The sequence below is a fragment of the Meleagris gallopavo genome, chromosome 15, assembly GCF_000146605.3.
Source record: "Meleagris gallopavo isolate NT-WF06-2002-E0010 breed Aviagen turkey brand Nicholas breeding stock chromosome 15, Turkey_5.1, whole genome shotgun sequence".
In the NCBI taxonomy this organism is placed as follows: domain Eukaryota; kingdom Metazoa; phylum Chordata; class Aves; order Galliformes; family Phasianidae; genus Meleagris; species Meleagris gallopavo.
The window spans coordinates 7,798,763-7,822,329 of NC_015025.2; the positions used below are offsets into that span (position 1 = coordinate 7,798,763).

General features: G+C 52.9%; 1 protein-coding gene across 1 annotated transcript; it reads left to right on the forward strand.

The window, feature by feature from the left end:
* Positions 1–5,800: 5,800 nt before the first annotated feature.
* SH3TC2 (SH3 domain and tetratricopeptide repeats 2) lies at positions 5,801–23,363 on the forward strand. The gene is given in 21 exon segments (XM_031555695.1): positions 5,801–8,407; positions 8,733–8,833; positions 9,475–9,594; positions 10,784–10,885; positions 11,101–11,228; positions 11,399–11,504; positions 11,824–11,967; positions 12,062–12,263; positions 12,844–12,917; positions 13,426–13,621; positions 14,420–14,556; positions 14,792–14,833; positions 14,926–16,596; positions 16,599–16,628; positions 16,742–16,922; positions 18,064–18,142; positions 18,144–18,215; positions 19,371–19,493; positions 20,024–20,174; positions 20,803–20,999; positions 21,688–23,363. Coding segments are annotated over 21 exon segments (4,098 nt in total). The 5' UTR covers positions 5,801–8,357; the 3' UTR covers positions 21,880–23,363.
* The last annotated feature ends 204 nt before the right edge of the window (positions 23,364–23,567 follow it).

The following is a 23,567-nucleotide window of genomic DNA, read 5'->3' on the forward strand; positions in this document are numbered from 1 at the left end:
CCTGCGTCCTGCTGCAGCCCCCGGCATCCCCGGGATGCCCTCACCGCCGTTCTGCCATCCCTCTGGCTTGGGGCTGCGGTGGTGCAGGATGCAACGAGATGCTGTCCCAGGATATAGGCGTGGGGAGGGGGTGTTTCCTCCCAGCAGCCATCCACGCTGCCCCATACAGGAAACCCCGGTGTCCGTCCTGCACAGGGCGCAGGGTGTCTGGCTGCAAGATGGAGAGGGGGCTTGTTTCTCACTAACAGCAAAGATAGCACATCAGAGTTCCTGGAAGGGTTTCAAAGCCATTAGCTCCTTGGTTTGTTTGTGAGACACCCTGTCAGAATAAAGCATCACCTGGTGGAGCTGCTCCTGGGGTGAAAACAGGGTTGGAGCTGAGCACATTCCCGTGGAGCCCCGAGAAGCTGTGCTGCCATTCAGAGAAACAAGCCATGGCCATGCCTCCAATGAAAGGGCTGTTCATGTAGCATGGAGGGGCCCTGCATCTCTCCTGCTTCTTTCTCAGAGAGAGCCTTTTGCTTTGCCATTCCTTTGCTATTCTCGCTGTGGCAGCAGATGCTGTCGGTGACACGACAAGACAGGCAGCAGGTTGTGTGAGCAGTGCCTGCACTGCCAGTGACACTGCCAGTTCACTGCCTGTCCCCTTTGGCTCTGCCCCACCAAGCAGTGCTGGCTGGGTGGGAGGACCTGAGCCAGAAGCAGTGGGGGCTCTGAGGGTCCTTGTAGGGCTGAGGGGAAGCAGGCAGGGAGAAAGCAGTACTGCCGTACAGCACAGCAGGGCATCTTGGGCTGTTCCATGCTGCTGATTTGGGGACTTTGGCTGCAAAGTTTCCCTATGCCAGGAGAGCACCAGGGGTGCGAGGCTCACAAAAACCATATCGATAACCTCCATCCCAGGAGTCAACAAAGCAGACACGATGAGAGCTGGTCCCCACGGTTCAGCAAGCTAATTAAGCTCCTTCCGTTGACCTGGTTTCCAAATCTTGTTAACTTGCTGCCATCAGAACAACTTGAAATTTCCAGCAGAGACAGGCTGGGATTGCTGCAGAGAAGGACATGGTGCCTTGGCAAAGCTCTGGGTGCTCCAGCACAGACCTCTTTCATCCCCATCTTCATCTCCCATCCTAGCATCCATGGGGAAGGGGCAGGGGCAGTGTGGGGGTTCCATGGGCAGAGGCATCTAGGCAAAGGTCTCCCCTTAACAAAATTTTGTTTGCTGTTGCAAGATGGAAACAGGAGCAGAAATAAGAGGGAGAGGGCTGTGTGGGTAGGGATAGAGCTCAAGTTATAGGAAACATCATTTAGTGGTGATGGGTTGATGTTTGGATTAGATGATTGCAGAGGTCTTTTCCAACCTTTTATATTCCATAATACTATGATTCTAAGTGTTTCCTTTCTGGGAGTGCTGGGGCAGGCCCCAGGCAGGGGCTGGCAGGTCACCATGCTGAGACCCTCGTGCCCCACACCATCCTGGGGTGTTTGGAAATTCCGTTTCCTTTCCTCTGACAGAGGAAGCTGGCTGTAAAAGCTGCCTTGAAAGCGTGTTAGGGATGCCTGAGACAAGAACACAGAAATGAGGAAATGTCAGGATGTGAGCGTAGTCTCCTTTCATCCCTTTGTGTCTGTGCATTGCAACACAGTCTTTCACAGCAATTATTAGCTGTGTGTTTTTCCCATAAGGCGCCTGCCTCATTCAGAGCACAGCGTGCACAAAGTAACTCGGGCTGCTGCCTGCAGGACTCAGCAAAACGGGACACGATTCTGATGAGGGCAGAAGAACAGGGGGAAAAAATGTGCTAATTTCATTTAATCATACTGACTGCTTCCCCGGACACGGGGCTTCTTATCCCTACCTCCTTCTCCCTGTGAGATGCCAAGGGACCAAGCTGTCCCCACATGGGTGAGAACTGGGTTGCTTCTTTCCCTGATGCTTGACTCCTGCTGGCTGGTTCCTGGGAGAGCCAGGAGCTGCTGTCTGCGTGTGAAATTGCTGGGGCTCGCCTCAAAATATATCTTGTGCTATAGCAGCTCCAGGAACTCACAGAAATTAGCCCACCACCTCCCCAGACAGCGGCTCAGGAAGACACCAACTGTGGGCTTCCATTGCAGGCTTCTGTCCTGGAGCAGGGACATTGGCCCCTGGGGCTGGGGGGCAGCCCCATCCCTCAGAGTGGGGTGCTGTGAGGGCCCCAGGGAAGGAACCCCTGCTCCCTGCTGCATGACCTGGGCATGTGTGTGGCAGTGGGGATGGTGGTACAAGGGCAAATCAGCTCACAGCTCCTGAGGCTAGGAGCGATGAACCCAGCAGATGACAGACAGTTAAAATTCATATAAACATCTCTGTCCTCAGCACACATAGGGGTCAGCTTATCATCAGTCTGAGCTCTTGCATTCTTGTTTCGCTTGAAGCTACAGTATTCCTTCAGCGCACCTGGATACACATGTACATACAAATGCACACTCACAGTCACATGGAAGAACTTTCAGAGGGCTCACAGGCTCGCGATGCACTTCCTTTGCCCTTGGACTGACAGTTATCTCAGAGAGCAACCTCCACTGCTAGCCCCGTGTTCCACAGCTGCAAGAGGAAAACAGGGCGACTGGGACCAGAAGCAGCAAAATGGGCAGTGGGTGTTTTAGCACCCTGAGGGCCATGGTAGAACCTGGCAGCACAGTGCTACACCAGCACAGGACCCGCTCCTCTTCCTCAGTCACATCACTACCAGTCACTCACCAGCAGCTTGGCTTTCCTCCAGCTCACACCGCAGCACGACGGCCCTTCCTTCCCAGCAGCTCCGTGTGTCGGCAGGAGGAGGCACAGACAGGCAGAGGCAGCTGTTCCCAGGCTGCCTGCATTACAACGATAATCAGATGATAGATTGTTTTCAAGCAAACTTGAATTTTCACTCGTTAGCGCTGTGCAAATGATTTCAGGGAAAAGAAATAATGAAAAATAAAAGCAGACAAAGGAGAAAGGCTGAGAGCTGGGTGCACTCCAGGTGATGCTGTGTGTGCTATCTGTGGGCTGCGGCCATCCTGCAAAGCCAGCTTGTGTGTAGCAGGGCTGGCCTTCCAGGCACCCTCAGGTCACACGTTTGGGGCTGCTTTGTTTAGCCCCTGCATACACACCCAAGTTTGTGCCCTGTGCGGGTGCAGCTGCTGCTCCCAACCTTGCACACCCGCCCACAGGGCCAGGCACTGTGATGAGAAGGGAAATTTATTCCAGCTGCGGTTCTGGCCCCAAGGTACCTGACCCGCTTTCCAACTGCCAGACCCATTTCAACCCATGAAAGGTCATAGGAAGTTGGGTTTATTTTTAGTTTTCCCTTTTAAGTTCCCCGAAGCAGTGGGGACTGATGGAAGGGCAAACATTGCACTCCCTCCAGCCCCGGGTTGGGATCGCAGGATGGTGCCGGGCAGCTGTGCCCACCATGAGGCTCTGGGGCAATGAGTGTTGGAAGAGGGGTGTGGGAAGAGCAGGTGCAGGGGAGCAGGTTCGGTGCCTGCTGAGCTCCCCAGGGCCACCCGGCTGTGTTACCCGTAAGAGACATCGAGCCTTGGCACATGCTGCTGCTTTCTCGTTGCTGGAGCTGTGTTATCGCAAGGGCTTGTTCTTCCTTTTGTTCCTCATATTGTTTCACAGGGAAACTGAGAATCGGAGCAGTTCCTGCAGAATGTGGGGACTTTTGGGGCCAAGCGTTGCGCTCTTTGCACCAAGCAGCCCTTTCTGGGGGCACAGAGTTTTCCTCCCCACCACCACACATCACCTTCCCCATCACAGGCCCTTGGCTCATCCCCATCCCACACAGCCTGGGCAGCTCAGGGTGAGACTGAACCACACAATTAGGAAAAAAAAATCATTTCTTCTTAATGTAAGAACTGTTGCAGAATTTCCAGCCCTGGGTGGACAGCGGGTTATCTCTTCTGTAGGAAATCTCACTTTTTTCTTTCCCCCAGTCTGAAAATGGAATGCAGGCACTTAAAATAAATTCCCGGAGAACAAAACTGAGAAAACACAACGGGATTTGCATCAAAGGGTTCAGATTAATTAGCTTAAACTGAAAGCTTTCATTCTGATTTCAACCTCTGCTTTATGTACGAAAAAAAATTGAAGCAGCAAAGCTTTGCAAGCCGACAAATCACAATGTTCCACCCTGAAAATATCAAAACACGATGCTTAGCCTCGCTGAGTCGCTTTGTTTCCTTTTAAAAGCAAATGGCACCAGGACCAACACCTTCACCAGCAGCTTGGCTCATTAAGAGCTTCAAAAAAACCCTCAAGATCAGCATAAGCAATTACTATCTTCATCAGTTTTACTCTTTCCTCCAGAGGAAAGCCTACGATTCCTGGCTGGCCAAAATTGCCGGAATATTTCTTTAAATTCTTTCCTTTTGTTGTGTTGATGTCACACAGAACTTGAGCTGGATGCTCAGAATTTGCCAGGAGCTGGGCTCCATGATCCCTAGGGGTCCCTTCCAACCTGGGGCAGCCTCTGACCCAGCGACCCAGCGCCCTGCCCTTTGTGTTGTGAATACTGGAAGGGGAAGGGATAGGAAACTGTGGGGATTTTATAAATAGTTGTTGTATATAAGATGAGCTAAACAAGTTTCTGTGAGTATTTTCCTACAGCAGCTGAGATTGAAAAATGAAAAAATGGGAGATCCGCAGCGTTGTGCTCACTCCGTCATTTTTAGCTCTCCTTTCTTGTTCTGATCATTTCTGTTTCAGTGGCAAAATAGGAAAAGGGTAAGAATAGAGGCAGGGAAGAGTAACAGAGTGATGCGGGGCAATGCTTTAGTCGGGAAGCTGATGGCGCGGCGGCTGCTGCCATCTATTGGCTCTGGCAACTAAGGAGCGGAGGGGGAGAGCCTGCGCTGCGTGCTTCTGCGGGGCTGGCTATTAGCTAATGAGCGTCCTCTGTGGAGCTGTGGGACTGCTGACGGGACTTCAAAGCAGAAAAAGTCTGGTAAGGCATTGCTGGACGCAGAGGGGAAGGCTCTCAGGTGTCCCTCTCTCGGGCACACGGCTCTGCTGAGGGGGCTTCCCGAGCCCTTCACAAATAAGGGCACGGTGCCTCTTTCTTTCAGGTTTATTGGACTGGAATAGAAAAGCCTCTGGGCTTGGCAGCAGCCTCTGCTCCACAGGGGACGCAGCAAAATGACCTTCCCTTGCTGCGCCTTGTGCTGAGGGGAAGCCTGCCCCGCATGCACACGATCCAGGAGGGCTGGGGGTCTGGGATGTGGCACAAGCCGGGGACATTAGAAGCTCACAATACATCTCCTCGTGTCCCCTTGTGTGGTGGGAGCCTGGAACCACCCCCTTCCTCCTATAACCTTGTCCCACTGCAGGCTGGAGGGACCCAGCCGGAGGTGGTCTGGGAGGAGAGTCCTGACGGTTCACGGTTCTTTCATGGGCTGTTATTCCTATCTAGCAGAGGACGTGAGCTCTGTGCTGCCTCTGCAGTCCCACAGCTTTGGAAGGATCAAGGCAAGGAGAGGTTTTCCATGACAGCTCCAAAACCCACTACACATCTCCCACGACTGCTCCAAAGCCACATCAGTACCACACTGGCCACATGAGGAGTGGGAAGGAGGCTGCGGATCCCAAACCGAACAGTGAGGACGAGACCACAGCAGCAGCCCCAGGTGCTGCGAGCCCCACGATCAGCGCAGGCGTTGGGCAGCAGCAGCATAGCTGGGGGCTCCGAGCCGCACGGCCGAGCCGCACCGCCTGCTGTCCAGCAGTGCTGACTTCCTCCGCCCCGACTGCAAACAATGCGAGCTGGGAGAGGCGCAGGCCTCAGCACTTCTGAGCACCGAACGCTGAGTTCAGCTGGGCACAGCCCCGTGGCCGTGTAACCCTTTGCTCGCCGGATGCAGCGCGTTCCCCTGTGCGGAGCAGCGCCTTCGGGCTGCAGTGCGCTGCACAGAGCAGGAGCTGCGCTGCAGGTGCCCGTCGCAGCCTGCCTGCTGAAGGTGGAAGCAGGAACAGGAGCGCAGGAATGAGGAAATGCCCCCACCGCACTCTGCCCTGTGCCCGGCAGCACTGCTGGCGCTGGGGGGGGTCGCAGAGGGTGGGGGAGGAAAGTATGGCTCTGCCTGGCATCGAGCATCAAAACCACGGAAGAGAAGTTTGTTTGACCTGAAACAAAATGCTCCATCGCGTTTGTTTGCTTTGTCCCTGCTGCCGTCAGGCTGGGGCTGATTTCCTTTTTCTTTCAGGTTCACTTCTAGAGCACAAAGTGAGAAGCGGGGAGGCTTCATTTTGAACCCGCCACGGAATGGTCAACTTCTGCGCACTCCCCAAAGGAAACGGGAATGTTGGAGGAGATTGTTAACCCTTCTGTTGTTTTCCATGTGGCACGGGATTAGTAGTGGGGCTCTCCCCAGAGCCCATGCCCCACCGGTGTGCCGGGCGGATTATGGCAGGGCAGTGCGTTGACCTCTGCTCTGCTGGGAAACAGAGGCTCCTGAGATGATAAGTGGCTCTGGAAAGAAATTCCTTTCCCCATGTGAGGGAGTGGCGGCGCTGGGCACACACACGGGCACGTCTGCACCTCTGCACACACGGGGACCTGACGTGGAGAGGTGAGAGCTGAGGTTCTGTGAGGAGGACACGGTGTGGGCCCTGCAGATCAGGTCAGTATGGGGCAGGACGGGGCAGGACGGCCATACATTGCTGGCTTGGTGCTGGCCGGCCCCAGCTGAGCAAACACGGCTGGAAGCAGTTCTTGCAGGTGCCTGGAGCAGCTCGGTGTGGGGACACAGCAGCGTAGAGCCATATTGGGATTATTAGTCCCGGTGGAGTTTGGGGTTTGGATATGGGGGTTATGAGCACACCAGAGAGGAGTAAGTTTGTCTGAGGTCTTTCGTATTCAGGAGCCAATGGGAGAATGAAAGGAGAAATCACACCAGCAGTCTCTAAGTCTAGCAAAGTGGATTTGGTGCCAGGAGGATGCAGCTGTCAGACAGCCCCAGAGATTGGCAGTGCTGCATCCCTGGATGAGGGGTGCTGGGCAGCCCCCACCTCCCACTCAGTGCCCTGGGAGGGACACACAGCTGGCAGCAGCGCTCGCTGGGGCTGCACAGAGAGGGAGGCCCTGGGAGTCAGCAGTGGGCTGTACCAGATGAGATCCCACGGCATTGCTCTGCAGCCTCTCCTAATCTGGGAGCCTGGGATGGCATCAGCAGCATTGAGGGCTGTGCACGAGTCCTGGAGCTACTGAGGTACAGCGGGAGAGTGCAATGGGAGCAGTTTGGGCTGCTGGCCAAAAGGAAAATTACATTCCAGGTCAAACATGAGGCTTACCTTTACCTGTAGAGGGGTGGGTTTGTTCCCTAAGTTGTCTAGATAAACTTAAAAGCACAGAGATTTCAAAACAACAAATGAGGACATCTTTGTTTCAGTATTGTCCTCTGTGCAGAAGGATTTGACAGCAATTTATAAATAGATATTGCTAAAACAAACAGCACCCTGTGTGAAGCAACAAGATTGTTAGAAAAGAGGTGCAGCCCCAAACCAGCAGAACCTCACTGCAAAGCTGTGCCTGGCATCACACAGACTTGGGCTGTGCAAGTGGAACCTGGGCGCTCTGGGAGCCTTGCTGGGAGCTCAGTTCCTCCTTCAGCCCTCACAGTGTCAGTGCATCTCTAGGTCGACTGCAGGAGTCTTCTAAATCCGGAGCTTTCTGGGACATGGTTCAGTGGGAGCAGGCAGCCTCCTTGCCAGGGGCAGAGCATGTCCCAGCTGCTCACCTTCGTGCCGGTCCTCCTCTGCACTGGAAGGATCAGTTCAGTGTTGGCATGCTGGAAAATAACAGTGGTGTTTGGCACTCTCGCATTGAGGGCTGCAGCAGGGAGGAGGGAGGATGAGAAGGATGGTTGGCAGCCCCAGTGTTTTGGTGTTGCATGGCAAGCAAGGCATTGCCGTGGTGGCAATCAGCTCATTCCTAAAGGAAAAGTGCATTCTTAGAAGCCCACTCTGCCTGTGATTTGTCTCCCTAGAGTTTCTTTTGTGGTGTTTTTTTTTTCTTTCATGCAGGGGCTGTGTTGACCTTTCCCAGGGATGCTTTGCACACCTCTGCCACGTGTAGCACACTGAGGCCACCCAGCGGGTCCTACTGTTGTAGCCTGGGGAGGGTCGGAGCGTGTGAGCAAAGAGAGAGCCAGAATCCACCACGGGCAGCCCAGAGAAGAGTACGCAGCCATCTGATCAGTCCTCCTGGGTTCACGCTGGGGTTCAGACAGCTCTGCTGATCCACAGACCAGCCCCGCCAGCCCTGAGCAAGCCGGCTCTTTGTGCTGCGGAGACGGGCGGCTCGCTGGGCCGTAGCTCTGCCTGTGAGCTGAAGGCAATGCAGGAGTGGATGGAGGGCACTGGAGGAGCTGCAGGTGGTGCCAGCAGGTGAGGGGTGCTCGCAGCGGCACTGGGAGTGGGTCGCTCTGACTGGGGGGAGATCGGGGCTGCAGATCTCCCGATAGGGCAGGCTGAAGCTTGGTGCTTCAGCAGGAGGAATGAGAGGAATGTGCCACGTGGGCCTGGTGACAGGCGCCCAAAGGCGAGGATGAGAGCACAGCCCGGGGCAACAGTGGGGCAGTGATGCTGGCCGGTGGGATGTGCCCGGCCCCCGCCTTGCTGGCACGCAGGCCCGCTCTGAAAGCCCATTGTGCATTGTGGATGGGCTGAGCTGCAGTGGGGCCGGTGGTGAGACGCTCGCTTCCTCCGGCAGCACAGCAGCAGCCTGCCGGCTTGGGGCTGGTGGCGATGCTGGACACATGGGCTGCTGCTTGGGGGCCCCTTGGCACCAGGACCTGGCGCTGGGGTGCACAGGTAAGCTATCTGTTAGGAGGCCACAGCCCTGCTCTGTTCAAGTGGGGCTGTGGGACGTATGGGTGCCATGCTGCCGGTGCTGCTGGGGAGGCCTCATTGCTGAGTGGCTTCCTTTGCTTGGAAGGCTTGCAGGGCCCTGGGGTGCTGCAGGAGGATGGCAATGCAGGGAGAGTCAGGGAACGCCAGGAGAGGGGTCAGAGAGCCTGGAACCACTCTCAACTCGGGGCTGGGACTGCTTCCTGCCCCACATTGCAAAATATTTCAGCACTTGGGAGGTAAATGAGTCACTAGCACAACTAGGAACAACTCTCAACCAGCAATTTCAATTGGTCTCTTGAAAAATTTGCTAGTTCCCTTTCTGAGCCGGGCCCAAATGAAAATAAACACTGAAGCAGCAGCCAGCACCACTGGGAGCAAACCCACTTCTCCTCTCACCCCCGGGAGCCCTTGCTCCGTCCATTTCGCCGGCTCAGTGGGGAGCCCCAGCATGCCTGGTTGCACAGTAGGCAGTGCCAGCACGAGCAGTGCCCCACCTGCCCCCTCCTTCACCTCGCCTGCCTCTCAGATGCCAGGAGAGCCTTTGGGCTGGGAGCATCCCATCAGGGGTCTGAATGCCTCTCCCCACCGCTCCTCTCCCCCAGCTGAGGAGTGTGAGTCCTGCTGTCCCCGCTCGCCTCTGCTCCTGCCGCACTGGGACCGCCTGCAGCACAGCACAGCTGAGCGCCGGGGACGATGGTGGTGGGAGAAGACCATGGCATCAGGTACCTGTCCTCGGGAAGGAAATACCGTGCTGAGGATCTGCTGGGCTGTGGGCTGAGGGGAAGGGAAGGACGTGGGAAGGAGGCACAGCCCAGCCCTGGCAGCAGGCGCTCTGTTTCAGCTCTGCCTACGTCTCCTTTCGCTTCCCAGCCTCAGCCTCCGTTTCCCCATGCAAGGGCGGGGTTGGGGGGGAAGGAGTTCCTGATGAAGTCCTTTGTTCAGAGCACTCACATCAGCTGTTGAGAAATGTAGAGGCTTTTCTTTCAAAGAAAAGCCCATTAATCGCATGTCCAGCCTTGGGCCATTCTTTGCTGTTGACTATATATAAGGATTATAATTCTACTGTGGAAATAACAGTTTATTTGACTGCCTAGCAAAGCTGGCTAAATAATAAAGACTATAGAATATCTTTATGGTGACAAAAGTGATTTAGAAAAGTCACTAAACTGTTCCAGCTCCAGACAGAATCATAGAATCATTAAAGTTGAAAAAGACCTCTAAGATCATCTAATCCAACTGTCCTCCTACCTCCAGTATTGCCCACTAACCATTGCCCAGTTCAGATCTCTGGTACGTTTGTCTAGTGAGCTCTATCCGATTGCTGACAATAACTGCTTTTCAATCTTGTTACCCCTCCACAGCCAATATAGCTGTGGGAGAGTGAGCTGGATTTTTATGTGCCACAGCCATCATTAACATAAATACCAGCTAAAGTTTCCTCTCCTGAATCCTCTGTGGCTGTAGTTGATGACGTGAGAAGCAGAGAGAAAACAGCTTGGATTTCAGTTACCAACCAAAGCAGGCAGGAGAGAAAATACATTTTGACTGTCAGACTGATGAGCAAAGAGTTCTTGGCCCTCCTGTGCTGGGGAGATCTTCAAAAAACCTCTCTGCCATGGGATCACCAGGTCTGCCCTGGGAGGACCTGTCCCTAGAGCAAGGAGGGAAAGTCCTTACCTCAAGGCCACTCCATCTCTGGGAAGGAGCAAGCTCATGGCTATCATGTAGGTAGCACACAGTAATGTTGCATCCAGCCCCGAGCATCATTTTAGGGTGATGCCGGATTCATGCAGTTCCCCAGCCAGACATGCAGCATGGCCCATGGACTTTGCTTTCAGGTGTTGTGTTTAGGCACAATGTCCAAGATTCCACCACAAAACTTGACAGTGGCTTTTCTGTGTTCCTGTGTAGGCAAGGCAGGAGCGACAGGGTCAAGCAGCCCAGCTGAGGCAGCAGAAGGCTCCCCAGACCCCTCCTCAGTGCTGCTGGCAGCTGGGGAGAGCTTTCTGCCAGGTAAAGTGCTCCCTTCAGCATCACCAATATCTCCAGCAACTTAATGCAGCCTCGCACTGTGCTAACCAAGCCCACTCACTCCTTGAGTTCCTCATCCGTGTGTCTGGATGAGGAGGATGGGGTTGGTTCATGCTGCCTGAGGCTGAGCCCTGATGATGCTGATGCATTGCATGGAGTTCCTCCTCCCCTCTAACCCCGCACATTTCCTTTTCAAGAGATCTCACTCTTCTTCTCCATTGAGAGCCGCTCCTCACGGTGCCCCAATGCCCAGCTGCAGGAGGCAGCCAGAAGGAAGCTGTGGGCCTTGGAGAGTGACGACAGAGATGTCTGTGCTCTGTTCAAGGTAGGGGAAGAGCACGGCACGGGGGGACTCCTGGCCTGGTGACATGGATGTGTGATGGGACACCCAACCCACTGGGAAGTTCTGGGAAGGGTCTGATTTTTTTGCCACACTGCCAAAGGAGACCCCATGTTCAACTCCCAGCCCTTCAGTCTTGCTTTGTCTCCATGTAGGAGCTGTCAGCCAGGCTGCTGTGCATACAGGCACAAGAAGATCGGTTCCTCCTCACCTTCAAAACCCTGGAAGAAGTTTGGAAGTTTTCCACGTATCTAACTTTAGGTAATGTTTTCAAGGTGGGGGGATACAAAAAAAAAAAGTGTGAAGAGCCTTTTTGGAGAAGGTATTCTGTGACAACAAATAAAAGCCATGTAACAGAGAGAACAGCTTAAAGTGAAAGGAATGTTAATTAGAGGGCCTTGGTGTTCATGTACAGATTCACAAAACCACTCTTGGATCAGTGATGAAGATTTGGAAGTTGTATTTTGGGTAATTCCTCTATTGCACCTCTGTTGCGAATGGCAGACTGGGAGACACCCAAAGAGCAGCTCGTGCTGCACAGCAAAGCAGGGTGCTGACACTGCTTTCCCTCTGTTTTTAGGCTACATAGGCCGCTGCTTGGAGCAGCTTCTCTTTGAGCAGGAGTACTGGCTGAACTGTGCACTGGTGGAGGACACGGAGATCAGAGTGTCCATGGATGAAAATCGCTTGGCCACCATATATCTGGGTCTGCTGCTCCAGGAAGGTGAGGAGGGATTACAGGGCTGTGGTGTAGCCCTCTTCTGGGCTCTGCCTTGCACCAGTGCCACTGACCTGGCCATGACTCTTTCTATCCACAGGTCACTTTTTTTCCAGAGCAGTGCCTGGTGCATGCCAGCCAGAAACGGAGGGAGAGGAAGGCCTGCAGTTCTGCAAGAATGAGCTGGTTCATGTGAAGAACATTGGAGAGGAGTCCAAATGGGAAGGGATGTCCTTGTTGACAGGCCAACGAAGCCTGGTGCCTGTGACTGCCCTAGAGCCAATACCTCACCCATTCTACCAGTAAGTAGAAGTAGTAAGACAGGCAATCAATGGTGCTCAAGCCAAGCATCCATTCCAGACGCACCAGCTAACACCAAATCAGGAGTGAGGAGCTGCTCTTACCTCTGGCATTGGGCAAGAGCCCTATAACTGTGAGAATATGCATTATGCATTGAGATGACTGGAACCAGTTCAGATTCTATTATTGGGATAGAGCAAGGACTTAGTTCTGGTATCATTCTTGTATAATATTAAGTCATACACGAGATTACTTGTGATAACAAAAAACATCCTGAATCTTAAGTAATGCAGTCAAAATGTGGCCTGATGTTGCACACCAGGCTGAGTCATGAAGATATGCACAGATCTTATACTTTTACTGGTGAAATCCTCTTTATGGGCTGGCAAAATCATCCTACACTTTCCACAAGGTGTGAAGCTGCACATGGGAGATGCGAGCTGCCCTCCATGCCCCATACCCATGGCAAGGCATGGCTGGACTGGCAGTACTGTCCATCTGCTCTGCTTGTGTGAGACCGTCCCTGCGGGTGGCTTGAAGGCTGCTCGGAGAGGATTGGCAGGGTTCTCTTTTACCTTACAGGTGGTTCCTGAAGAATTACACCATGAGTTTTGGCATCTCCAAGGAGATCAGTGAGTCAACCTCTCAGCCGATTGGTGAGTGATAACCATGTAGGGTGGCTGCCCTTCCCAGGGATGGGCATGGCTCATAAAGACTTGGGTTTGGTCTGAAATGCAAAGGGTCCATCTCTTGATGTGACAATGGCACTGCATTGTGAGGTGCTGCACGGGAGTATTGCATCCTCAGATTCTCCTAGACATTTGCACTGTTAAGGATTTCACTCCTAGCAGAAAGTTGACAGTCCATCTCCTGTGAAACTACAGCCACTTCATTTTTCCAGCTGCCTTCACTAGTGCAGCTCTCAGAGGTTTCACTCTTTGGCTTTGTGGGGTTTTACCTATGCCTTCTGTATATTTTATCAAAATATTTTTTCTCAAGAAGAAACTGTAGAGGTCTGAGCCTGAGAGCACAACAAATCTTGGGGAACAGAGAGGCAGTCTTCTCAGGATGACATCATGCTCTCTTCACCTAAGTCTTTTCTAGCAAGGAAGTTTTAACAGTGAGCCTCACAGTGAAATGCCATTGTTTGCTTTTGTTTCCCAGTCAAAGGCAAGTGCACAGCCACAGTGGACCACAGAGGAGCAGCATGGGATGAACTGAGTTTCTCCAAGGGAGACAGCATAGAAGTCATTGGCTTCCTCCTTCCAGGACTCCCGTGGTTTGTGGGCAGATCTTTAAGCAGTGGGAACATCGGCTTTGTCCCAGTGCGATCTGTAAATGCTGAGCCTTGTGAATCTCTGTAAGTTTACTGCTGCTGTCTGAATTTCAAGTTGGGTGGAAAGGAAGGGTCAACTCCAAGTCCCAGCTCAAGGCTATGAGAGTCCAGGGCAGGTAGTTTGCTTTGCAAAGACTTTGTAGAGGATCCATGTGAGATCTGTCCAGAAGCCTCACCCAGGCTGTTCTGCCAGTCAGCTGCAGGAGTCTCTGCCCAGACAAAGCCTCGTATTTCTCTTGCTTCAGTTGCTTCAGGTGATTCCTGGAGAGGAAAAGATCTGACTCTGGGTTAGAGCTGGCTAAGGCAGCCCAGGACATCTGTATACCAGATGAGCTGGCTTCACATTTTCAACTAGAAATGTTCTTGTCTTAGTAGCTTTTCTCTGAGGGGCTGTGAATCTGGCAAGGGTGAGGGTGCTGATAATTGCACATAAAACAGAATTTTTCTTTGCTTCCTTCTGCTCCTTTACCTTCTGTGGGGTGCAGCTACTGGCACAGTTCCTCACTGAACAGAACTGAATGCCAGGCTAGGGACAGGGACAAGGGCTATCTGAGGAGCATGGCTGGCAACTGTACTCTTATGACACAACAGCTGTCTTTGTTGCTGGCTTAAAGACATTTCCAGTTCAATACCCATCCAAAAAGGCTTCTCCTCCAAGACTATATATTGGAGAATGGAGTTCTTAACTGTTGCTAGGTCTGTTTGCTTCTGTTGGGCTTTCCTGGGTCAGGTTCGCTCAAGATAAATCGCAGGCAATTTTCTCTAACACTACAGAACAGCAGAGACACTGATTGTTTTTCCATATTACATACCTCAACCTAGAGAAAAGGGATTGATGTTTCTGAGCGAAGAAGAAAACTTGCCCCTCCTGCGCATCCCCTGCAATGGTGGTGAGCAGCACTTTGCCACCCTCCTCGGAGAGCTGGCACACACTGACATCACCTCTGTGTACCGCCTGGGTGAGTTCCCTCTCCTTACTTAGCTCCATTGCTCCTGTGCCTTTTCTCCATGGTTGTGCACTAAGCCAAACTCCAGAATATAAAGGAGCTAAAACTGCAGCTTCATGTGGTGTCTGTGGCCAGAAGTGAGCCTGCTCTCTGAGACATGGGTCTGGGGCTTTGCAGGTTTGAGTGCTGTGTCTGCACACTGACACTAATCAAGCCTATGGGCTGTTTGTTTTGTCTCTTTGTATAGATGGTTTTGAACCCACAGCCATGTTCCCGAAAGCGCCATCAGGTGAGTGCATGGAGAATGCCTTCACAGTGATGCCAGAGAGTGAATTCTGACATGGAGAAATGTCCCACTGTGGTTTTCCTATCTCCTTCCAGAGGCTGTTCTCCATGGCTGTAAGGACACCCAGCTGCTCCAGTCCTGGGAGGAGATAAACAGCTTGGTCACAGCTAGCACCTCAGAGCAGTCCAGCCCAGGGAGTGAGTCAGCCCCTGCTACATGGGAAGATGTTCTCCTGGACAAGCTGAATGATTTTGATGATCCCAAGTTCTTCATTGACCTGAATGCTGGACACATGGAAGATGCTGATGTCTTTGAACCCATACTGACCTTCCTAAACCAAGACAGTTATATGCCCTGTTATCAAAGCCTCTATGATCTCAGTTTCTCCTTTCTCAACTCCACTTTTTATGGTTTCTCTGATGAGGATGAACTGGTCTTGTACCTTGAGACATCCAGGAACTGGGCCAAGAGGACTCATTCAGTTTGGGCCCATGTCAGGCTCTGTTTCCTTTTGGGTAAACTCTGTATGAAAAAAGTCAAGTTCTCCCAGGCTCGAGTCTATTTTGAGGAAGCCATGAGCACCCTGGACAAGGGCCTTGGGGACCTGCCCCTGCTGGCTGCCTTGCACGTGAACCTTGCTTCCATCTACCTGAAACAGAACATGAAAAACAAGTTCTTCCCCTTGCTGGGAAAAATGGTGGCCTTGCTTGTCTGCTTGCCTGGCCGCTCCTTCAGCTCTGAGCACGAGCTGAGGGTCATGATGTACGTCCTGAGGGAGGCCATTGCTGTGGGGAACACTCCTCTGGAAGCACGGGTCTGTTTCCTTATTGTCAAGCTCTTCCTCCAGCTGGGAAAAAATGATGAAGTACTACCCTTTATTGAGCACCTTCAATGTCTCTGCACCTCTTCACTCAGCCTGGACGCTAGTGCTGTGCCACTGGATGCCACCCCCATCCTGAGCTATCTGTACGACAAGAAGTACTTGCCAAACATTGCACTGGCATCTGCCAGGTCTTTTGTTCCCAGTGGCATCAAAGGGGCACCAACGCCCATTTGGAAAGCTGGCTTCATCCTCCAAAATGTGTCCAAGCTCCTGGGAAGCCAGCTGGAGAGGAGCAGCATCCCAGCCTTGGTGTGTTCCTACCTCAAGCAGGCACTGCACTTCTCCTGTGAGAGCAGAGCAGTGACCACCCAGAGGACTCTGTGCACTGTTTTGTCCCGGATGTACCTCCAGCACGGTGTGCTGGACGGGGCGGTGTGCTATGCAGCCCAGGCTGTGGTCTTCAGCAGGCTGATAGGTGAGGAGGAGGCTTTTGAGTCCTCCCTCTCTCTGGGGTGGATGTACCTTCTGAGCAGCCAACCAGGCCCGGCCGCAGACATCATGGGGCAGCTCCTACATTCTCTGCACGGGACGGACAGTGTGACGCAAGGCGGAGCGGTGCACAACCTCCTTGCCATTGCCCTCAAAGGAGCAGGGCAGGTGCAGAAGGCCACAGAGAACTACCTCCGTGCACTGCACAAAGCCAAGGAGACTGGGAACAAGAGGAACCAGGCTATTGCCCTGGCCAACCTGGGGCAGCTGAGCCAGACGCGAGGGGCGAGTCAGCTGTCTGAGCTCTACCTGCTGCAGGCTGCCCAGCTGTATGCTGAGCTGCAGGGCAGCGAGGAGCTGGAGCTGGAGTCGGTGCATGTGCTGCTGTGGCTGGCACAGGCCATGGTCAGCAGGCAAAGGATGGAAGATGGCAAACTCTGTTATGAACTTGCGTTGGTTTTGCCCTGAAGTGGCACAATGTGAGGAGTGAGTACAGCTTTGCTGGCAGGGATGGAGCAGTGCTCACCTAAGTGCAGAACTCCATTAGATCCCTAACGCAGCCCTTTGAGCTGTCTCTTTCCCTTCCCTCTACCATGCAGGTCAGCTTCACGTCACTGAGGCACTCTGCCATTTCTACAGCCAAGTGTGCCCCAGCCTCCAGGCCTGCATTACCTACCACGAGCACTGGGTCTCCTTGGCACAGAAACTCCAGGACAGAGAGCTAGAAGGCAATGTCCAGCAGACCCTCAGCCAGCTCTACCAGGCTTTACACACCCCTGAGTAAGTTCTGAGCGCTGCTGTTTCCTGTGCAGATGCTGTTAGAGAGGTGTCTCTGCTCATCCATGCAAGAGCAGTGGCTTTTCTATGGTGCTCACAGCAGAGTCCCTGCAGGGAGGTGGGGTGCTCTCAGGTGGTGGGTGCTGAGTGGCTGAGATTTGGGAGCTGTCCCTGCGCTCTGCAGGAAGAGCTCAATGTCAGCCAGATCGCAGGGACAGCCAGCAAATGCTGTGCTGCTAGCTGGGATAAAACTGGGGGATGGCCAAACATAGCTTTCCAGAGAGACATCCAGCCTTCTTCAGAGGGGACCTAGTGACAGGGAATTCATCACTTCCTTTGGAGGCTTATCCCAGTGATTAATTACCTCTCACTGGTAAAAATAGACTCCTTATCTGTTATTTAAATAACCCTGGCTTCAGCCTCCAGCCACTGAGCTTGCCCTTCCTATTGCTACTAGAATATTTTCCCCAAGGATACACTTCAGACTTCGTATCAGCTCACCTTTCAATCTCCTGTTTGACACATGCAGGTGATGGATTAGTTTAGGCAGAAGGGAAGAGGAAGATGTGAATAAATCACAGACTTTCTTCAGTTTTTCAAGGCGGGCATGTCAAATAGTGGAGGGTTAGCCCCTGTGTCCCAGAAGGATAAGTGGGCAGGGGCTGTCACTAATTGGATGTTCACCTTCCCGCTCTGGGTCATTGTGAGTTCAGAGGGAAGGAATTTAGGAAGCAGACGCCTGTCATGTGAGCGGTGCTATTTCAGTTCACAAAGCACCCAGGTTCCTGGAAGGACAGCTGGAGCACAGTTTCAAGCAAGATACCAAGCAAGCAAACATGTCCTGGGCACTGCCCCCACCCCTGGCCACAGCCACCTTCTGCAAGCAGCATGTCCAACCTAACACCTCGTCCTGCTGCCTGCCCTTTGTCCTCTAATGGCACTGGGCTTGAGAAGGGGACAGCTGGCCTTGCATGTGTGGCACAGAACTGTCCTTCTGCCAGCATCAAGGGACAGACAACAGTCACAGATTTGGTTCTGGGTGGCAGATGTTGGCTGGGAAGTGAAGGTGTGGTGGCAGCTCTGCAGCTGGTTGCTGGCATCCTGTGATTCCTCTGTAGTGTTTTCTTACCTGTTACCATCACAGGGCTTTGAGACAGTCGCTGGACTGCACCAAACAGAGTCTGAGGATCTTCATTGACCTTGAGGAGACTGGCAAGGCAGCAGGAGGCCTGGCTGCAGGCAGGAAGGCTGTACTATCTCATGCAGGAAGATGAGCTGGTGGAAATGTACTTTCAGGTATGAGGGAGGTGTCTGCAGCAATCCCATTCCCACTCTGGTGCTGCATTCCCATCACAACTGTGTGGTTCAGCAGGAGCCATTTGGGGCTCAAAAACTTGGAAGGGAAAGTTCTTCTCATGAGCATAAGACACCTGCTGCTGGAAGGAGGAGCTGCTGCCTTAGCGTTCATGCACTATCTGGCATTAAATGTCCTAACTTTCCTTCCATACACGGGTTTTAGAGGATTTTTGGGTGAAAGTTTGTGAATTCATTGGGCCAGAAAGTGACGTGAGAGTGTCAAACTGCCAGGTGATGAGTTCCCATTGAAATGCACATAGATGAGGGTTGAGGTGCCAGGGAAGTGCTTGAAGACTTCTTGGAGCAGGAGGCTACTGGCTTCTTTCCATCTCCAACATTATTCTATCAGATGAACTGCAAAGAGGAAAAGCTTCCACAAAAAATTTAGGGCTCCATCATTCAAAGAGCAGCTTCTATTAAAAGATACAAAATCCTTCCACATGCCCAAAGAAAGCCGAGCAGAAGGCTCTGCTGGCATTGCACTGAGCTGGGGTATCCAGAAAAGCACCAGTCTGAGCATACATGAGGGGTCCTCACTCTGTTACCCTAGAGGCACTACTGAACTGGTGACTGGGCAACTGAATTGGCATGGTCATGGGCACTGACAGATTGTAATGATGAAAAGGATATGCTCTGGCTGGAGGGTGGCATCATGGCAGGGTGTATAATTGGCACAAATATCTGTTCTTCCCAGAAGCTCATATACTTGCCGTCATTCCCATCCCACTGACTCCACCTTTTCCCTGTCCTGGTTATCTCTTCACCTTGTCAGTCTCAGCATTGCCTCCACCACACTGTAATGACAGACCAGGCAGGCTGCAGCTGCCCTGACTCTCATCCTGATTTCATGGGATGCCCCAGCTGGTCAGTCTGGCACTCTAACCCTGCACAGGGACACGTATAGCTCCTGGCTCCACCCTCGCACATCACTTACAAATGCAGCATGACAGACTCACACACCTGCTCGCCAACCTGTGTCTGTGCTGTTTGGAGCATTGAGGTTCAAGTGTAGGATGATGTGGTTTACTTCATCACTCTAAAATCTGCCTGTGAATGTCCCTTTCCAAGTCTCACTCCAGTTCCTTTTCCTTCTAGGCAGCTATTGAAACTGCTCTGAAAGCTGAGAACTTCTCCTTGGCCATGGATCTCTATGAAAAAGCAGGCGATAACTTTTTTAATGGCAACCGGCACAGAGATCGAGCAGTGGAGTTTTACAGGGTACTGACCCTCTGAGCATGTTCCTTATGTCCCTTTTAGGTGATGACCAGGGGGAACTGCAGCACTGTGTGGCCAGGGTGGAGGGGTGGAGGGACGGGGCGGAAGGTGGAGAGGGACATTATCAGAATTCTGAGTGTTTATCTGTGTAATCTTTGCTAGGAGGCATCTCAGAGCACAGGCCCATTTTGCAATAGCTGCAGATCTCCCCAGAGGTCATTCTGGGGGATGGGAGCAGGGCTGTGCATTACCAATCCTGGCAGCTTCAGATGTGGGATGGTCATTGTGCTCAGAGCCAGAATTTCATGCACTTAAGGAAAGGCAGAGATGAGAGGCTCAGCTTTTGAGGACCATACTCTGGGATGTTGAACTCATGTTAAGGATTAGAACTGGGATGTCCAGAACCCAGCCACCCCATTGTCTGCCTGCCTTGCCAAGGGCTCAATTCATCTCTTGCTGCACTTCCACCCTTCTGTGGGCAGTGCTGTAATCATACCTCCAGGAACACACCAGACTCACTGTTCTCTCACCAGGGTGGTGCAGTGCCTTTGGCCAGGAAGCTACAGGCCATTAAGACAGAGCTGCGGCTGTTCAATAAGCTGACGGAGCTGCAGATCGGGCTGCAGGGCTATGAGAAGGCGCTGGAGTTTGCCACGCTGGCAGCCAGGCTGAGCATCAGGGTGGGTGAGTGATGCAAACCCAAGGGTACACGGAGCTGCTGGCAAAGTGGGCTGGCTTTTTGGTAAGAGCAGCGTGCACATGCAGGGAAGATACTCCTGCTTTCATAAGTCCTCCGGATCTATTCTTATCCTAAGGGTAACATCTCTTTAAGGCCACTTCCCTTTTTAAGCTGTGTGACAGTCCCATAGGAGTAGGGGCACTGCTGGGCAGAGGGCTATTGCTACACCAGAGCACAGGAAGTCTGATGAAGGCATGGGACTCAACAGTTCCTCTTTGCCCTTGCTGTTCCAATAAACCCACCTCTTTCCACTGCAGAAGTAGGTCTAATGGCCAGCATAATGCCAGCATAATGCCAGCATAAATGTCTGAGATGAAACCAGTGTTGTCATAACACTTTCCAGCACCAAGAAATCCCCTTTTTTGAATGATACACTCCCTGGGCAACCTGTCTTGCATTGGTATCAACAGCCCTGCCCTTGGCTCTGTTTTCTCTGGACTGTTTTCAACTGTAGTGTCTCCTTATGAAGAGATCTGTGCCCCAGGGCTGTTGATCAAATGCAGCTTGGTGTGCTGGGCTGGGAATGATTTGTGAGCATGCTGCAGGCTGACTATATCAGCAACTCTTTTCTAGGAGATCAATTGCAAGAGCTGGTTGCATTCCACCGCCTGGCTACAGTCTACTATTTTCTGCAGATGTATGAGATGGCTGAAGATTGCTACCTGAAGACACTCGCCCTGCATCCCCCCATGCTGCAGTGCTCTGGAGAAGCCCTGTACTACTGCAAGGTGTATTGCCACCTTGGCAACCTGACCCTGCACAAGCTGAAGGTAGGAAGCCACTTTCTGTGGTGCTACGTTGAGCTTTCAGATCTCAATCTTGGTCTAACAGTGATAGGACAAGGGGAAATGACTTCAAACTATAAGAGGGGAAATTTAGGTTAGAGTTAGGAAGAAATTCTTTACCCAGAGGGCGGTGAGGCCCTGGGAGTGCTGCCCAGAGCTGTGAGTGCTCCATGCCTGGAGGTGCTCAGGGCCAGGGGGGATGGGGCCCTGCAAAGCCTGATCGGGTGAGAGGCAACCAGCCCATGGCAGCGGTTGGAAGTGGATGAGCTTTAAGGTTCCTCCCAATCCAAGCCATTCTAGTATTCTATGATGGGGCGCTGGAGGTGGAAAATCACATCTGCCAGCAGAGCAGCCACCCTTGTAGGCAGCTTTAGAATAAGTACACACAATGCTGGCATCTCCAGGCTTTGAGAGGGGAAGGCAGTGTGGGAAGAAATGTGCTGACCCTTTGCACTGACTGTGCAGAGCCCATTTCACTCAGTTGAACTCAAGTGTCATCGGGTTCTGTCTCTTCCCCTTTCAAACTCTGTGAGCATCTGTCACTGGGGCAGTGAATATACAGCTTCTTTATCATACATTCCTGCCATTGGAGAACCACTGGGCTCTTCTGCAGCGTCCTCACACCATGACCTCACATTAAACTACTTCCTAACACTCTGTTCTTTATGGTTAGGATGAACAGGACGCAGCAGCCTACTTCCTCCTGGCCCTCGCTGCAGCCACCGAGCTGGGAGATGCGGAGTTGCAGGGCCTCATTGGTGCCAAGCTGGCCAACATCCCCAGAGCCCCACAGCAACCCGTGGACGTGCCAGGCTGTGCCACATACCGGGCCAGGTGGCTGAGTGAAGGAGGCCACGTTGTCTGATCAAATGGACGTGTCACCACGAGATGCTCATGATCCATGTGCTCTCCAGGAGCAGCAGTCAGCAGAGGTCCTGCCACCGGCAGCGTTTTGGTTTCTTGTGCCCATCAGATGAGGAAGTTGGGACAGGGCTGTGCACATGGCACTGCAGGCAGAGCGGGGCAAGATGAGGCCCCAGCAGCTGGTGCTGGAGCAGGAGTGCAGCTGTGTGTGATGGGGATGGTAACAAGGTGCTGCCCGTCCCCACCTGAGCCTCTGACCCGAGCGTGTATTAACTGGAATAGTAGCTCTTTATTGATCCTGGCTGTTTTCTGTGCTGTCTGCTCCGTGCGGGTCTGTGCCCCGCACTGTGACACAAAGCACAGCCGCCCTTCGGCAGCGGGAGGCAGGGATAGGGACGGGGAAACGCAGCGTTCGGGGCGGGGCAGGGCGGGGAAGGCAGCCAGGAGGCAGCGAGGCGGCCGCTCACCGCCAGGGAGCAACCGAGCCCCGCGATTGCGGCTCGGACCGAAGGCTGAGCGGTGCTCCGGGCGCTGACAGCCAGCTGGGACTTCACAAATGGACCTGTTGCAAGGCACCCCGTCTGACTTACGTGGCCCGCTGCTTGTAAATGCTGAACGCAGAACATTTATTTCCTCGCTGCACTTCGAAAATGCTGATTTCATTTTCCCCTTTCAAACTCTGTGAGCATCTGTCACTGGGGCAGTGAATACACGGCTTCTTTATCGTACATTCCTGCCATTGGAGAACCTCAGCCCTATGCTCAGAAGAGGTAAATCTCTGTCCCATATGAAATACGGTGAGGTTTTGGGGGAGGCAGTGCAAGGAATCCCTCCGGCTCATTCCATGGGCTCAGATCAGGTGCCCGCTGCTCACCCACAGAGGCCAGGATCTGCACAGCTGCATGCAGCCCAGCTGTGCACACATCTAGTGCTCAGCACTGGCTTTGGGGACCCTGAAATGATGTCTGAGGTCACCACGAGGCTGCTGGCCTAGCACCCTCTGTGGTCCTACTTCCCCAAGGCTTCAGCTGCCGGTGCATTGAGCAGTGCAGCACTGTGGGACAGGAACAGCATGGGAGCACAGCTGCATGGGGCCATGCCCTCACAGACCCACACTAAATGTAGGTCACTTTCTGTTGAGCACCAGTGAAAAATAAGGGCTTTGTTTAAACATAGAGGATCTGTGTTTCAGCTGGTCTAAATCAGCTAACCTCCATGGAGTCAAACATGCAGGGACTGTAGGTCTGGCCCACTGTTTTAACCAAATGTGTGCTCTTTAAATCACAGCAAATGATTCTGTGGTGCCTGGGGGAAAAGGAGACTCGCTCCTTGAGAACATCCCATAAAACACCATTTTCCCTCCCCTTCATCCACCAGCTCTCTCCTGCACAAAACTGGTCACTCACGCTGACACAGCAGCTCTGTTTTCGTGGAGAGATGAGAGGTCAAGGTAGCAAGTACTAATTAAACATCATAACAACACAGTGAAACTTGGTGCGTACCAGCTCCTGTGTCTGAACACATTGGAGGGTGAGAATCCAGTGTTCCTCCAGCCACAAAGGAGACTTCTCCTTGCCTGGAGAGAAATGCCAAGGAGAATTAGATGCTTTGGGGTCTTTACGGCAGAGGAGGTGACCTCACCTGATGGCTCAGGTCCTGGAGCAGCTGGGCTGGGAGTTATCATCCTCT